General features: G+C 41.5%; 1 protein-coding gene across 15 annotated transcripts in view; it reads right to left on the bottom strand.

The window, feature by feature from the left end:
- Poln (DNA polymerase nu) overlaps positions 1 to 15,798 on the bottom strand; it is a 164,835-nt gene that overhangs the window by 57,541 nt on the left and 91,496 nt on the right. For all 15 annotated transcript variants that reach the window (XM_042285788.2, XM_076546990.1, XM_076546994.1 and 12 more), the window contains 3 exons: positions 10,952 to 11,009; positions 9,938 to 10,015; positions 8,955 to 9,069 (listed from right to left, as the gene is read on the bottom strand). In XM_042285788.2, coding sequence (XP_042141722.2) covers positions 8,955 to 9,069; positions 9,938 to 10,015; positions 10,952 to 11,009 — 251 coding nt within the window. The remainder of the gene's footprint in view (positions 1 to 8,954; positions 9,070 to 9,937; positions 10,016 to 10,951; positions 11,010 to 15,798) is intronic.

Genomic DNA, 15,798 nt, shown 5'->3' with positions numbered 1-15,798 from the left:
AAATCCTGAAACTCAAGTGAAATGGAAAGATCCCTGCCCGGGATTATGGAAGGGTCCCGGTCCTGTGTTAATATGGGGTCGAGGACATGTTTGTGTTTTTTCACAAGAGGAGAATGAAGCTCGGTGGTTACCGGAGCGTCTGGTAAGGAGCGTGGAACTAAGAAAAGTCAGCTCCAATGACATTTCCTATAAAGGAATCAGAATGAAAGTGGCTTGATTAGTGTTTCTGAGGTTTTGTCACTGGTTTAATGCAAACAGTGAGGAATAAGAGTTCGGAGCTTTGCCGCTTTTGGCTTTACTAGTTGCTTTAGAAAAATACTTTATATCGCCTAATAGGTGTGCAGTATATGGCGAAGAGCTTTACAGCAGCTAAATATGATAATTTCACCCTCAGCGTAAAGTTTTTCAGTAGAACAAACCAAAAGTACTGCTGTGATAGAAACGTTTGTTTGAATTGAAATTCTTAGGGGAGCTATTATGAATTTGGGTGAAGGGACAACCTCTAGTTAAAAACTATTTACCGCTGACAGTGCATCTCTGCCTGTTCGAAAAGGCCCACTCGCAACTTTGGGGTGTGGCTTTGTCCTGAGAATGTTACAATCCCCTAGCAACAAGTATCACAACTCTATAATGACAACACTCACTAAATCCCAGTGCTTTATAACAAAGCTAACTATAAACTGTAAACTTTAGAAATGATGTATGTACTTCCTGTCTAGTTAAGAGAATCTTTCTGATAGAGATGGTGATAATAATTAAGAGTAAGAAGTAGAAAAACGAAAATGAGATATGTGAGTTTGTAAAAATTATGTCTTGTTAGATCTGTGTTAAGAAATCTTTAGGTGTTTGCTAAGTTAGATATATGCTAATGGTAGCCTATATAAGTTTGTAAAATAGATCTATAGAGTTCCTTTAAGAATATAAGCTTGTAAGAAGTATCTAAGGTAGTCTTAAGACATGTAGTAATAAGCTTGTAAGATGCTAGTTGTAAATGTAAGTTTAAATAAGAAATAAGATGGAATGAATATAAGTATATAAGAATTAATAGGAAATATATTTGCTAAAGTAGTTCTATAAAGTATAAATAAGTAGATGTTAATATGTTGTATGTGAGTTTGTAAAAACGTGTAAATGTTGAATATGAGTCTAAATGCTTTGCAAGGCAAAAAAATGTTATATGTGAGTTTGTGAAAAAGTGTAAATGTTAAGTGTGAGTCTATTAATGTATATGGTGAAAACACCTGAGACACAGGAGATAGTGTCCTAGTAGACTGCAAAGTAGGCAGTCTGAATGGTTTCAAAAGCTCCAGAAGCCGCTAAGAAGCTAAGAATGGCGGATGCCAGAACCAGCACAAGGCATCCGCGGCTGAGATCCATGGAATATCAACGCAGCACAGAAAAACCTGAGCTAACAGCAAAAACGGTGCAGTTTAAAATATTACTATACTAAAAAGGTCTGTCTTTGAGAACAAAAGTTGCAGAGACGCTTGTTTGAACAAAAATTAACTGCAGCCGGGCGGTGGTGGCGCACGCCTTTAATCCCAGCACTCGGGAGGCAGAGGCAGGCGGATCTCTGTGAGTTCGAGGCCAGCCTGGGCTACCAAGTGAGTTCCAGGAAAGGCGCAAAGCTACACAGAGAAACCCTGTCTTGAAAAACCAAAAAAAAAAAAAAAAAAAAAAAAAAAAAAAAAAAAAAAAAATTAACTGCAAAAAGTTTTGGTTGAAAAACGTCTCTTCATATTTGGAAGTGAAAGCCTGATACCAGAATTTATTTCTTGTTTGAACTTTTTGAACTTAAAATGAGATAAAATTACAAAAACATTTTGGTTATGGATTTCTTCAAATTTGGAAGACTAGTACCAATATTTATCATTTGAATTTTGGTACTTAAATGAAATGAACAATAGAGATTTCATTGCAATGGGACAATTTTGAGCTTACTTATAGTAATGACCTAGGAACGGTTTTCTGGAATTGGGTTAAAAATGAAACTGTTTAAATGAAGAAATGTATTTCTACTTAGAATCAAGATGCAATTTTGTGTATGCGTGTATGCTTTATTAACTGGAGATTTATGAATTGTTTTGTGGAACTGTTTATGTAAAAATGGAATTACTTATGGAACTGGTTTTGTGTTACAAATGGAACTGTTCAAACAGATAAGTTTGGGTTCCTCTAACTAGGTTTGAGACTTTGTTTAAAAAATTATAAAGAAAAGGAGGAGTTATGAGATTGAATTATGTTCGCAGAAACCTATTGATATTAATGCACCCTGGTTTTGTGGAGTTAAGAAAATGTTTAAGTTTGATGTGAATACATCGAAGTTTTTCCTATGTTCTGTTAACAAGAAAATTCAAATGAGTAAGTTAAACTTGTAAGACGGAGAAAATTGTTAACTATATATAGCACCATATATGCTAATTCTAATGGTTCTGTTAAGAGTTTGCTTTGAGTTGTAAGATTGAGAGAATTGTGACTATGTATAGCAATATTTATGTTAACCTGTTAATGGTAATGATGAAGCTAAGGGATTCTTTAAGTTTGTAGTTGCCTTAAGAGTTTTGGTTTAGAAAGGGCTTGAGGCAGCTAAGACTGCTGTGGTCACCTTGGACCTAATTCAAAAGAGAAATGCCATCTATATCATCCTCTACTCCCATACTGGGAGGTGTAACAGCTATGGAGATTGCTGTAAGCCATTAATAGTTATTTTTTTTTTTTTTTGGTTTTTCGAGACAGGGTTTCTCTGTGTAGCTTTGCGCCTTTCCTGGAGCTCACTTGGTAGCCCAGGCTGGCCTCGAACTCACAGAGATCCGCCTGGCTCTGCCTCCCGAGTGCTGGGATTAAAGGCGTGCGCCACCAACGCCCGGCAATAGTTATTTTTTTATATATTAAGAAGGGGGGACCTGTGGGAGCCCGTTCTGGGGTTCCTCGTGGCTTTACCCAGCAGGTCCAAATAGAGGATGATCAGGACCACGGGCCTGAGTGCAGGTGTCTGAGATGGTCTGCACTTGGCTGTGCTGGGGGAGGAGGTCTTTTGCTCCACCCCTTGGCGTCTCTATAAAAACCCTGGACCAGAGACAGTCCGGGCCCATTGGAATAGGTTCCAGGCCCTCTCGAGGCTATCCTTTATTTTCTATCTGTTTATCTCCGCAACATTCTCCGCTATAAATCCTTCTATCTAATATTTCCTGCTGCTCGCACTCAAGAAAACTCTGGGAAGCTGTGGGGGTGGTGGGTAAACGCCCCACAGGGAGGCCCCCAGGCAGTGGAACCGGGACCTGTCCTTGGTGCATGGGCTGGCTTTTTTGGAGCCTGGGGCCTATGCTGGGACACTTTGCTCAGCCTTGGTGTAGGGAGGAGGGGACTGGACCTGCCTCAGCTGAGTCTACCAGGCTGGGCTGACTCCCCAGGAGAGACCTTGCCTTGGAGGAGGTGGTAATGGGGGGTAGGTTGGGGGGGAGGGCTGGGGGGTTGGAGGAGGGAGGACGGAGGAATCCATGGCTGATATGTGAAATTAAGTTAATTATAAAATAAAAATATTTTTTTTAAAAAAAGAGGCCAGTATGGTCTACAGAGTGAGTCCCAGGACAGCCAGGACTACACAGAGAAACTCTGTCTCAAAAAAAACAAAACCAGCCAGGCAGTGGTGGCACATGCCTTTGATCCCAGCACTCGGGAGGCAGAGTCAGGCAGATCTCTGTGAGTTTGAGGCCAGCCTGGTCTACAGAGAGAGATCCAGGCCAGGCACCAAAACTAAACAGAGAAACCCTGTCTTGAAAAACTGAAAACAAACAAACAAAAAAAAAAACAAAAAACAAACCAAACAAACAATGCTCCCAAAACAAATAAAAAAAAACCCCAAATCAAAAAAACTAAACACCATTTAGCTTTTTATTTTTTTTTATTATTTTTTTTAAAGATTTATTTATTCATTATGTACACAGAAGAGGGTACCAGGTCTCATTACAGATGGTTGTGAGCCACCATATGGGTGCTAGGAATTGAACTCAGGACCTCTGGAAGAACAGTCAGTACTCTTAACCTCTGAGCCATCTCTCGAGCCCCATCCATTTAGCTTTTTAAAAATAAACAATTTTTAATCGAATTGAGATCGTTCCCTTCTATTTATAACTTGTTGAGGATTTTTATCATGAATGTTGAATTTAGTTGCAACATCTAACACGATCCTATTATTGACTCTTTAGCTTGATTTTATGACAAGTTACATTGATAGATTTTTGCAAGTTAAAACGCTGTTTCACTGCTGGGGTAAATTTCTCTTGGACATAGTATATAATTTTTATACACTGTTGGATTTGAGCTTCTATTATTTTTTTTCCTCTTATTATATTTTACAATACCATTCAGTTCTACATATCAGCCACGGATTCCCTTGTTCTCCCCACTCCTGCCCCCTCCCCTTCCCTCAAGCCCACCCCCCCATTCCTACCTCCTCCAGGGCAAAGCCTCCCCCAAGGACTGAGATCGACCTGGTAGACTCAGTCAAGGCAGGTCCATTCCCCTCCTCCCAGACTGAGCCAAGCATCTCTACATAAACCCCAGGTTTCAAACAGCCAACTCATGCAATGGAGCTTCTATTATTTTTTGTGGAATTTTTTTTGTCTACATTCCTCTAAATTCATGAGTAATATTAGTCTGCACTCTGCTCTGGTTTTAATTTCCTTTGTCTATACTAGTTTCACAGAATGAATTGAAAAGCAATCCACCTACTTATATTTTGTATAAACTGATATCAGTTCTCCTTTATAGACCTGGTTAATTCTCAGCAAAACTATCTAGGCATGGAGGTTTCTTTTTCAGGAGTTTTTAAGTTACAAATATAATTGTTTAATAGTTACAGGATAGTCAGGAACCAATTTCATTTTGGTTAGTTTCTAGTAGTTTGTGGCATTTAAGATACTGTCTCCTTGAGAATGAAGTTTCTTTTTGAGTGCCCTTGTACTCTGAGGAGGGAGCTGTGGAGAACAGAACATAGCACATGGGCAGAGTGGCTTTTCAGAGCTCTAGCCTCTTAAGTAGAGGACATCCACTTCTGAGACAGAGGCAAGCAGGCATCTGTGGGACATAAGTCTTTGGAGAGGTTGATGACCGGGTGTCAAGAACATAGGGATTCAAATGGACTCAATCACTCCCACTGCATGGGTTTCTCCAGAGCTTAGGCTATGAGATTGAGAAGTGGCTGTGGGTATCACTCGGGGCTTAAAACAGCAACCAGAAGGCAAAGGCGCCCTCATCCCAGAGAAGACAGCCACTAGGGCTGAGCAGAGGTGAGAGGGTCTAAGTGATGCTTCACTTACAGCCTGTGGCACTTAAGTGTCAAGAAGAGCTAGGCCTTGAAGCTCAGTGTGGTAAAGAGAAGAGACAAATGACATCGCCATATGTGTGACAGGCACAGGACAGGGAGATGCTAGACAGCTGAGCATGGGAGCAGGCCAGGAAGGACCAAATGTGCATCTGGTAGCATTAAGACTAAGGAAGGTCGCATCTGAGAGAGGGCCTTGGCCGGGTTAGAGCCCACTTGTATTAAAGGACAGCTTTGCAGAGGGTCAGGGTAAAGGTCAGGAGGCTAAGGAGGAGGGCAGAGGATGGTGACAGAAAGAAAGTTCCTAGAAGGTGGCAGGTGACAGGCAAGACTCTAAGCTAGTGCTTATAAGCTGGACTTGGCTCCTGATCACATCCTCTATGACGTAAAATCCCTCACTTCTAACTAGAACCTCTCTTACTTTACTTAGTAAGGATTATGTTTGTCTTAGTCACTGTTCTATTACTGTGCAGAGACACCATGACCAAGGCAACTCTTACAAAAAAAAGCATTTAATTGGGGCTTACAGTTTCAGAGGTTTAGTCCATTGTCATCATGGCAGGCAGCATAGCAGGCATGGTGTTGGAGAAGTAGTTGAGAGCTACATCCTGATTTATAGGGAGAGGGAGAGAGAGAGAGAGAGAGAGAGAGAGAGAGAGAGAGAGACAGACACAGAGACAGACACAGAGAGGGACACAGAGAGGGACACAGAGAGGGACACAGAGAGGGACACAGAGAGGGACACAGAGAGAGACACAGAGAGGGACACAGAGAGAGACACAGAGAGAGACACAGAGAGAGACACAGAGAGAGACACAGAGAGAGACACAGGACTATACCTGGTATAAGTTTTTGAAACCTCAAAGCGTACCCCCAGTGACACACTTCCTCCAACAAGGCCATACTCCTAAGTTGTAGCATGAATCTTAAAAAGTTCTTATTAATAAAATCAAACCTGAGGCCAGTTATTGGGGTGAACGCTGGAAGATCAGAGAGACAGAACAAGCCACAGCTAACCTCACCTAGCCAACTTCTCAGCTGATCTTGTTTCCTCAGACTGGAAGCCTCTGTGTCCTCATATCCAAATGCTCTCAGCTGAACTGTGCTGCTCAAAACCTAAAAGCTTAACCAGCCAAATGCTTAACCAGCCAAATGCTTCTAGTTTCTGGCCTTCACGCCTTATATACCTTTCTGCTGTCTACCACCACTCCCTGAGATTAAAGGCTCGCTTTCTGGGATTAAAGATGTGAGTCACCATGCTTGGGTGTATCCTTGAACAGATGGATTTCTGCCTCTGGAATGTAGAATTAAATGCATGTGCTACCACTGCCTAACTTCTATGTTTAATATTGTGGCTGTCTGTCTCTGACCCCAGGTAAGTTTATTAGGGTACACAATATTTTGGGGAACACAATACCACCACACTAAGTGACTAAGCATTCAAATATATGAGACTATAGGGGCCATTCTTACTCAAACCACCACACTGTTATTCCTTGTATCTGCCAATTTCCCTGCTGCCCCATCAAACACAATTTCCATGGTTACTCACTCTCAAGTTCAACTTAGCATACAGTAGCACTATATTCTTACCCTCAACCTTAGCTCTGTTACATAAAACATTTCCTGACTTTTATTACTTAAATAAAAGTATGTGGTCCTGGTATTCTGGTGAATGCATAGGGTAGCCTAGACTCTGCACTCTCCACTTACCCCACACTTTTTTTTAAAATATATATATATATATATATATATATATATATATATATATATATATTATTTTACAATACCATTCAGTTCTACATATCAGCCACGGGTTCCCCTATTCTCCCCCCTCCCACCCCTTCCCCTTACCCCCAGCCCACCCTCCATTCCCACCTCCTCCAGGACAAGTCCTCCCCCGAGGACTGTGATCAACTTGGTAGACTCAGTCCAGGGAGGTCCAGTCCCTTCCTCCCAGAGTGAGCCAAGTGTCCCTGCATAAGCTCCAGGTTTCAAACAGCCAACTCATGCAATGAGCACAGGACTTGGTCCCACTGCCTAGTTGCCTCCCAAACTGATCAAGCCAATCAACTGTCTCACCTATTCAGAGGGCCTGATCCAGCTGGGGGCCCCTCAGCCTTTGGTTCATAGTTCATGTGTTTCCATTCATTTGGCTATTTTTTTTAATAATTGAGTAAAACTGAAATTTATTATATGCCACAGTCGTCCTAGGGACCTCCATGCTATATATATAGCCTCTATGGTTCTATGTTACCCCACACTTATTGAGTAGATGCTCTGCAAGACCCAGAGCTTAGTAGGGTGCAGCAGGGAACAGAACTGGTGCTACACTGCATATGTGCATTAGGCATTAGGAGCAACTGAGCTGGGGAAAGTCAGGTTGGTGTGTCAAAGAGGGCTCTTGAAGTTATGAGTGCAGGGCATGCTTTGATGAAGTTGGGGACGGGCCTTCCTGAGTACAAAGTAGAGGCTTGAGCAAAGTAGATACCAGTGTGCTGAGGACTAGCCAGAGAAGACCAGTAAGTGGGCCATAGCAGCTGGTGCCTAATCTGGAGGTGTACAGTCCTGACCCCATAATGGTCACATGCCAGGGAGACTAACAACAGAAATGAGTACTTAAGAGGCAAGTGCAGGGCCCTGTGAGGCCAGGGACACCCTTTCTGGAAGCTCCTGACAGAAGTAGTTGACAGGTGAGATGAAGGTGAGGGAAAAGGAGGAAGTCACAGGCAGCAGTTTGATGGAAGAGGCTTAAGGAGAGAAGTTAGCACCCGTGGCTGCAGAGAGGGGATAGTGACAGCTGAGGCAGGGGTCTCCCACCAGCAGCTACCCTGTTCCTTCTCCTCCTTATAGCAGAATCCTGGCTCTCTGCTGCAGTGACATATCTGTTTATGTGAGCCTCTCTCATGACCCAAGCCAGTTACGGTCTCCAGTTTTTCCTCATCAGAGCAGAGCCAGTTGACCTCCTTTAACTGGACAGCACTATTCTGCTTGGAAAGTGAGGTATCGCAGATGATTGCAGTGAGTTCCATGGAACACCCTGTTACTCCAGATCAGAGGGATATGTGAGATCAGAACCCTGCACCTGCTCTGTCCACCTGCCTAGCAGCTAGCTGGTCTTCCACTGGGAGGAAGAAAAGTTAGTGCCCAAGAATGGTGATTCAGAAAAATAGGTAGACTCCAAAGGCAGAGAGGCACACCTCAACAAAACCTGAAGTCACTGGCTACTGGAATTCCAACAGAGTGACACACAGAGTTGGGGGCTGCCACCTGAGGCCCATATGTTCCTGCCCTCTGAATGGCAGGGGTTAGGCAGGCACAGAGAGGACACTGGCCTTCTAATAGGAATCCTACAGATCACACATCCATCACCTGAGCTCCTTCTCCTGTGACTCGCACTTACTATATTTTCATTCCCTTTACACTTGTTTTTAGTGGGACAGGTCATCAGTTCTTTCATAATTAGGAAGCTTTTTGGCATCTTAGTCATATACTCTTCTTTTCAAAATGATTAACTACTAGAGAAAAACTTATCTTCTTTCTCATGAAAATAGCTTTGGAATAACTTCAGACTTTTAAAATCATGTCAGCATTCCTGCAGATCTGATAACACTGTTCTTTGTTATCTTACCACTGTGAAGTCAGGGTAGAAAATACATCATCTCTTTCAGATTCCTGGAATAACTTCAAAAGCTCTGGATCCCCAGATAAATGTGCAAGAATGCGCAATTCAATCTGTGAAAAGTCTGTGAGACAGAGTTCTCAGTCAATTTTGAATTCACCCATGGTATCCCTATCATTGATTTACCCCAAGCCACTCTCAGACTGCACCCCCATGAGGCTCAAGGTCAACACACCTCTTCCCATCCTGCCAGACTCCCTTAGCCTTTGGACTATTGGCTCTTTTCTATGCCAGCAATTCTATAGACCTGTTCTCCCTCTTGCAAGGTCAGCAAAGGGATGGGCAGTGTTCATTCATTAACTACTTCCATCACAATTTTATGAAGGGCCTCCTGTGTGCCAGGATCCCACTAGGATGTGTTAATAAACAATATAGACACAGAACCCTTTTTCCATGGAACTTACATTCTAGGAGACATTCTGAGTAAACCATTTGGTATGTCAGAGGGAGAGAAATGAAAAAATTGGATCAAGGTATGGTTTGGTAGAGAGTAGTGTGTATGAGGGAAGCTGGTGATGTGGGGTGGTCAGCTCCCCTGCTTCTAGTCCTCAAGAAAATTACAATGAACAAAGACAGAAGAGGGAAAAAGGGAGGGCTGTAGGGGCTTGAAGTACAGGGACACAGTGGCTAGCAGGGCTGCTTGAGTCAGCAAGGGGAGGGAATAGGGGGAGGGCAAAGGAGGAGGAAGCAGACTGAATGAGCTATGTCAGCAAAATGAAGGGACCCTGAAAGCCAAAGACCTGTTATTATTTAAAGTGTATAAGAAATAAGAAATTTTTGCTTCATATAATTGTTTGCTTTAGGATTTATTTGCAAGAATGAGTTCTATATGCATCTTTGCATTATTTAGTTGGTAAATATTTAAGCTGCATGAAAATGCACAAAATGAGCTATAGTGACAATGGCATCCCTCCACCATCCTATGTATGTACCTGCTGCCAGGAAGGTGTGGCCTTCAGACGAAACAAATAGGGTTCTTGGGGAGATGGTGACAGTCTCCTCTTCTTTACCTGAATTGTCATTTCAAAAGGATGTGATGAGTTTCACTGTCAACCGACTCGCAGCAATTCTTCAAAGTTATTTTAATATCATACACAAATAAAAGTCTAGATTTTTAATTTTGTGACTACTTCTATTAATACAATTACAAAATAAATAGCACTGGAATATAATAAAAATTTCTGTTCTGTCTAGAGTTATGATGAAGAAAGGAAAAAGTCAGACACTGACACCCAAACCACTCAAGGAAAGCACTGGAGAGAGCGCCTCACTGACTGGAAGATCTATGTAGAAGCCATGCAGAGACATGGTTCCCACTGGAGACGCCACAGAAGGGCAGCTGAGACACAGGTGCTGTGGTTTCCTCTTGTTCCTGCTCAAGGTGACTGTGTATTAGAAAGGAGCGCTCTTGGCTTTGGTGGTATTATTGTGCCTCCTTGTTCAATGCCCACAGCAAAGCAGCAGAACCGACATGGTCATGGGTTATTGGGAGTGGACATCCTAGCACTCTTTACCAAATGAGAATTTTTCCTTTTTAAGAAATATGACCATCAGCATTACAGTGGGATAGCTCAAAGGAAAGAAGATTTTTCATATGCTTTTATAAACACCTCCAGAGAACTTTAGATTGTATTAAAAGCCAGTGCTTTTGTGTGTGCTTTTGTTTGTTCTTTATTGGGAAGTTGGTGGGGGAAGGATGGTGGGAAGGGAGATATTTTCCTGGTATAATTACCATCTATTTTAATGTGTAAAACTGCTAAAAGGGAGGTACTATATCACTTCAGCTGCTTTTTATTTTTTCAATGTAGGTTTAAATACTGGTCATGCAAACACAGAGGAACACTTCAGGAAAGTATAGTAGTGACATTGTAAGAAAGTAATATAAAAACTTCTTGGTTTTAAGAAATGCTCCAAAGATTTTAGCAAGAGAGGAAGCAATGTGTTACCTTTAAAATCCCGAGGCTTAGAAATCTGAATTGGATTCTTGGAGATACCTTGGATATTCTGTTAATAAGACAATAGCTTTAGTTGAAATATCTACTCCTAACTTAATCTGTACCATTCAAGATTATTTAAAATACATAGTATTTTATTAAATATATAATGCCAATATGCCATGCCTAAGCATATTAGCATATAATACAAATGCCTAATGTGAAAGTTTCAATGGAGACACCACTAATCACAATTTGCAAGTGTGAGAACATCTTTGACTCTGGCCTGTGTGAGCCTGTAATACATACAGTGACTTGACAGTAGCCCAAATTGTGAACCTTCTTAATTTTAAAAGTCCATGTAATATGCTAAAGGTAGATTTCCAGGAAATCTGTACATTATATTTTAATTTAAAAGCACTCTTTAAGCTGGAATGTAGCACTTAATGATCATGTACAAGGCCCAAGGTTTCATCTTTTGTACTGCCTAAAAGCACAAGAAAACAAAATCCCCACGACATTTTAAAATGAAAGTTCTGGTCTCAGCTTTGTGCAGGCCCTCCCCTGCTCCTGGTGTTTGGTACCGGCCTTGGCCTTAGCTTATGGCTAACAGTGGTGCTATCACTTACAAGCCCTCAAAGGATTTTCTTGAGTGCCTTGGCTTTCTACCTTTACCAGGTAATGACAGTAGATGAGGATGATAATAATAATAGTAATAGATAACAGCCATATTCCATCCTGTTTCTACTGTCATTGCACCTTCCTATGCTTGGCAGTACAGTGAACAACAGGCTACTTTGTCTGGTAGTGGAGTTTTCTGGATACTCGTTGATCTTGACCAACCGACTAGGTATGATGAATTATACTGTGCCAGATGCTGACCATTAAAATCCATTTTGCAGGTGACCCTTTTAGGTCTCACAGAAACACAAAAGGTACGAGGCAAGTATTTCATCTTCCTTGCACAAGAGTTGTGGTTACCTGCACAAGACCTGCATGAGATCAAGCCAGTTAAAATTCCAGCTTGAGCTGGGGGGCAGCAGCACACTCCTTTAATCCCAGCACCGAGGAGGCAGAGGCAGGTGGATCTCTGTGAGTCTGAGGCCAGCCTGGTCTACAGAGCTAGTTTTAGGACAGCCAAGGCTACCAAAGAAACACTGTCTTGAAAAACAAAACAAAACAAAACAAAACAAAACAAAACAAAACAAAACCCAGCTTGGCAGGGAAACTGAGACCTGCACAAGATCAAACCAGTTAAAATTTCTAACATCGATGGGGAGAGGCCACTAAAGCTTCACTTCTCGCTGGCAGTTGATGGCTGATGGGCAGGAGAGAGTCGTTTCTCTTTGTGGATAAAGTGGCCATTGGTAGGTTACTTATGCCCCAGTGGATAACCACATATCCACGAACATGTCAGCATCACTAATTGGAATCAGTGGGTTAAAAATAAAATTAAAAAGAGACATAAAATTGGAAGATATTGGGAGGTCCTAGGGGAATTTGGATTGGTGAAGTGGGGTGTGGATATGATTAACATATTTTATGTACATGCATGAATTTTTTCAAAGAATAAACAAAAAAAGATTACTTACTCACTTGATTAAGATAACATTTGATTTAAGGTAATGCAAAGAAAAGCTTATATTGGAATTTTGCTTGTAAATCTCATAGACACAAAATATAAACTACTGAAATAAACCTACAAAACAAACAGATAAGCACCCTGGCACTAAAAGGTATTTTCAGAACAGAAGAGTGAGGAGCTTTTCATATGGAATCAGTGACACCCTGTTACTAAAATCAGGCAGCAGAAGGAAGAAAATGCTAACCAGCATTCTTAAACATAGGCACAATAATTCTTAACAAATTATTAATAAACCAAATCCAGTAACATAGAAAAAGGATTATATATCATGAACAAGAGAGAATTGTCTTAGGAATGCAAGGTTTGTTTAAAAATCCCAAACAGGGGTTGGGGATTTAGCTCAGTGGTAGAGCACTTGCTTAGCAAGCACAAAGCCCTGGGTTCGGTCCTCAGTTCCAGAAAGAAAAAAAAGACAATAAAAATCCAAAACAATTAATACATAGCATTCATGGGATAAAGGGCTTTAAAAACAGTAACATCATAATAGAGCAGAAAAGGGCAATGACAAAATCCAACATTCATTCAGACTAACTATGTACCATATAGACACTGAAATTCTAAACTAACTAGGAAATGGGGATTGTTTTTCAACACAGTAAATAGCAGGTACAAAGCTTACTCATTCTGAGTAATTTCACTGTCTAAAGCTGTATAAAATAGGCCTGTGTTCCCCCTCTATCAGAGTCAGTCCAGCATCAAGCCAAACTGCAGTTAACGCACACAGCTGACAGCTCCTGGAAAGCACTCTATGGTTGGGACCAACCAGCAAATAGGTGCTCAGGTTCTAACATTATGTCCTACAGAACACAGCATGGTCGCTTTAATGACAGATGTTTTACCAACATAAAGGGAATACATGGGTATTCTTTCTTTCTTTCTTTCTTTCTTTCTTTCTTTCTTTCTTTCTTTCTTTCTTTCTTTCTTTCTTTCTTTCTTTCTTTCTTTCTTTCTTTCCTCTCTCTCTCTCTCTCTCTCTCTCTCTCTCTCTCTCTCTCTCTCTCTCCCTCCCTCCCTCCCTCCCTCCCTCCCTCCCTCCCTCTCTCCCTCTCTCTCTTTCTTTCTTTTTTCGAGACAGGATTTCTCTGTGTAGTTTTGGAGCCTATCCTGGAACTCACTCTGTAGCCCAGGCTGGACTTGAACTCATGGAGATCCGCCTGGCTCTGCCTCCCAAGTGCTGGGATTAAAGGCGTGCGCCACCACCGCCCGGCGCTTATGAGTTTTCTATTAGTCCTGAGAAAGTAAGAAGTTTAGTTTATTGTGCTTAGATGAATTACAAAGGAAGATTTTGTTTTTATTTACAATATATCAAATAATAGTATGATAGAAATTCAACAATTTTGATAAAATATTCAACAAATATTTAATTTACATAGTGCATTTTAACTATCCCAGGAAAAGTTAAAATATACTTTTTGTCCTTTGGTCACATGGAAGATTGTTATCCTGAGAAGGAACTTCTTTTCTTTTCTGGAAGACAAGACTTGAGCTTTTCCTCTTCCACTACTGCTGACAGCTACTAGGATGACTTGAGCGGCACCTTCTTTCTTGATACCTTTCGATGGATACTCTGTCCACTATGACTTGTTGAGGCATGAATGGGAGTGAGGGATCCACTTTAGCAGAGGACTTCAGTCAGGAATCAGTGCCTTTAGAGCTGACAGGGCAGGAGCAGTCACAACAGTGTCAGCTACGGGCACAAGCCCGAGAAATGCTGTGACCTACAATCAACGCTAGAGGAATAGAAAATCGCTGAACAAGAAAAAGCATTTCAACCAGAAATGCTTCTATGAAGTGTCCCCAATATGTCTACAGAGCAAAGCTAGTAAAACTAAATAAATCAACTCCGAAAAACATGTATTTTTTTTTCTAAAGACCAGAAACATCCATGGAATTGTCTATTGTGTGGAGTGGCTTTTAAAGAAAAATAAACGTTTTGTTTTTAGAGCAAAGTTGTAAAGACAGAAGAGTTGTCGCATGTCCCCATCCAGTTTCACCCAGTGAGCATCTTGAAGTTTGCCACAACTAAACTGACTGGGAGCATTACCATCCTCTAAGCTCTGTGCTTTGTTCTCACTGCATTTTTAAAACACAGTCTCTTTCATATACAACAGTAAGTCATCATGTCTCCTTAGGGTCCTCCTGGCTGTCAGTTTCTCCTCATATTTTACAGTTTTGAGGAGAGCTGGTTAGGTAGGAAACCCCACCCTCTAAAAGGCTGGGTTGTCTAGTATTTTCTTCCTGGTAGCAGTGGAATTGTGTTCTTAGGAAGATTGTCATAGAAATGACATGTCATCCTTGCCCTGTGGTGTCAGGACACAGGCTGTCCACAGGACCTTGCTGTTGGCACTGATCTCCACACTGAATGAGGCAGTATTCTAGGCCTCTCTTTATAAAATTACTCTTGAATTTTCTTCTTGTCTATACTATACACATGGAAAGTAGGTCACTAAGCAGAGTGCACAGTTAAGGCAATCACACTGTATTAGTTACTTCTGTGTCACTGTGACCACAAAACCTGATTTAAAAAATTTATAGGAGAAAAGATTTATTTTAGCTCCCAATCTCAGAGGGTTCATTGCATCATGACATGTTGGCAAGGGCATGGTGGAGCTCAACAGTTTCCAGCATGGTTGGCCAGGAAGCTGAGAAAAGGGGATGCCAACACTTGGCTGTTTTTCAGTCATTTCCCCTCTTTTATTCTGCCTAGGCCTCCAGTCTATGACCTGTGTTATCTACAGGGTGGGTTCCCACAGTTAATCTCATGATTTTTCTGGAGAAAGACCATGTCATCACATCACATCAGCTCTCCACCAACAGGACTCATCACTGCTATGAACTTAGGTATTTTCTATTCAGGCGGGTCTCCATATGCAGCCAAGTTGGCTTCAACTCTCCATCTTTCTATCTTTGCCTCCCAAATGCTAGAGATACAGGCACCTGTCAGCACAACTGATTCAGTCACTTTTTTTAAATTTTAAGATCTCTTATTTTAGTCTATGTGTATGGGTGTTTTGCCTGTCTGTATGTGCCAGTGGAGGTTGGAAGAGATTGTCAGATTCCCAAGTTACACATAGTTATGCATAATTGTGAGCCACCGTGTGGGTGCTGGGAACTGAACCTGGGTCTTCTGCAAGAAAAGCAAGTACTCTGAGCCAGTTCCTCATTCGTGTCTTTTTATGGTTTAAAGACTGTTCCTTTTTATCATTGAAAAATA

This window comes from Peromyscus maniculatus, chromosome 10 (genome assembly GCF_049852395.1).
Source record: "Peromyscus maniculatus bairdii isolate BWxNUB_F1_BW_parent chromosome 10, HU_Pman_BW_mat_3.1, whole genome shotgun sequence".
In the NCBI taxonomy this organism is placed as follows: domain Eukaryota; kingdom Metazoa; phylum Chordata; class Mammalia; order Rodentia; family Cricetidae; genus Peromyscus; species Peromyscus maniculatus.
Note: the sequence above shows the minus strand (reverse complement) of the source record. Positions and strands in the feature narration are given on the sequence as shown.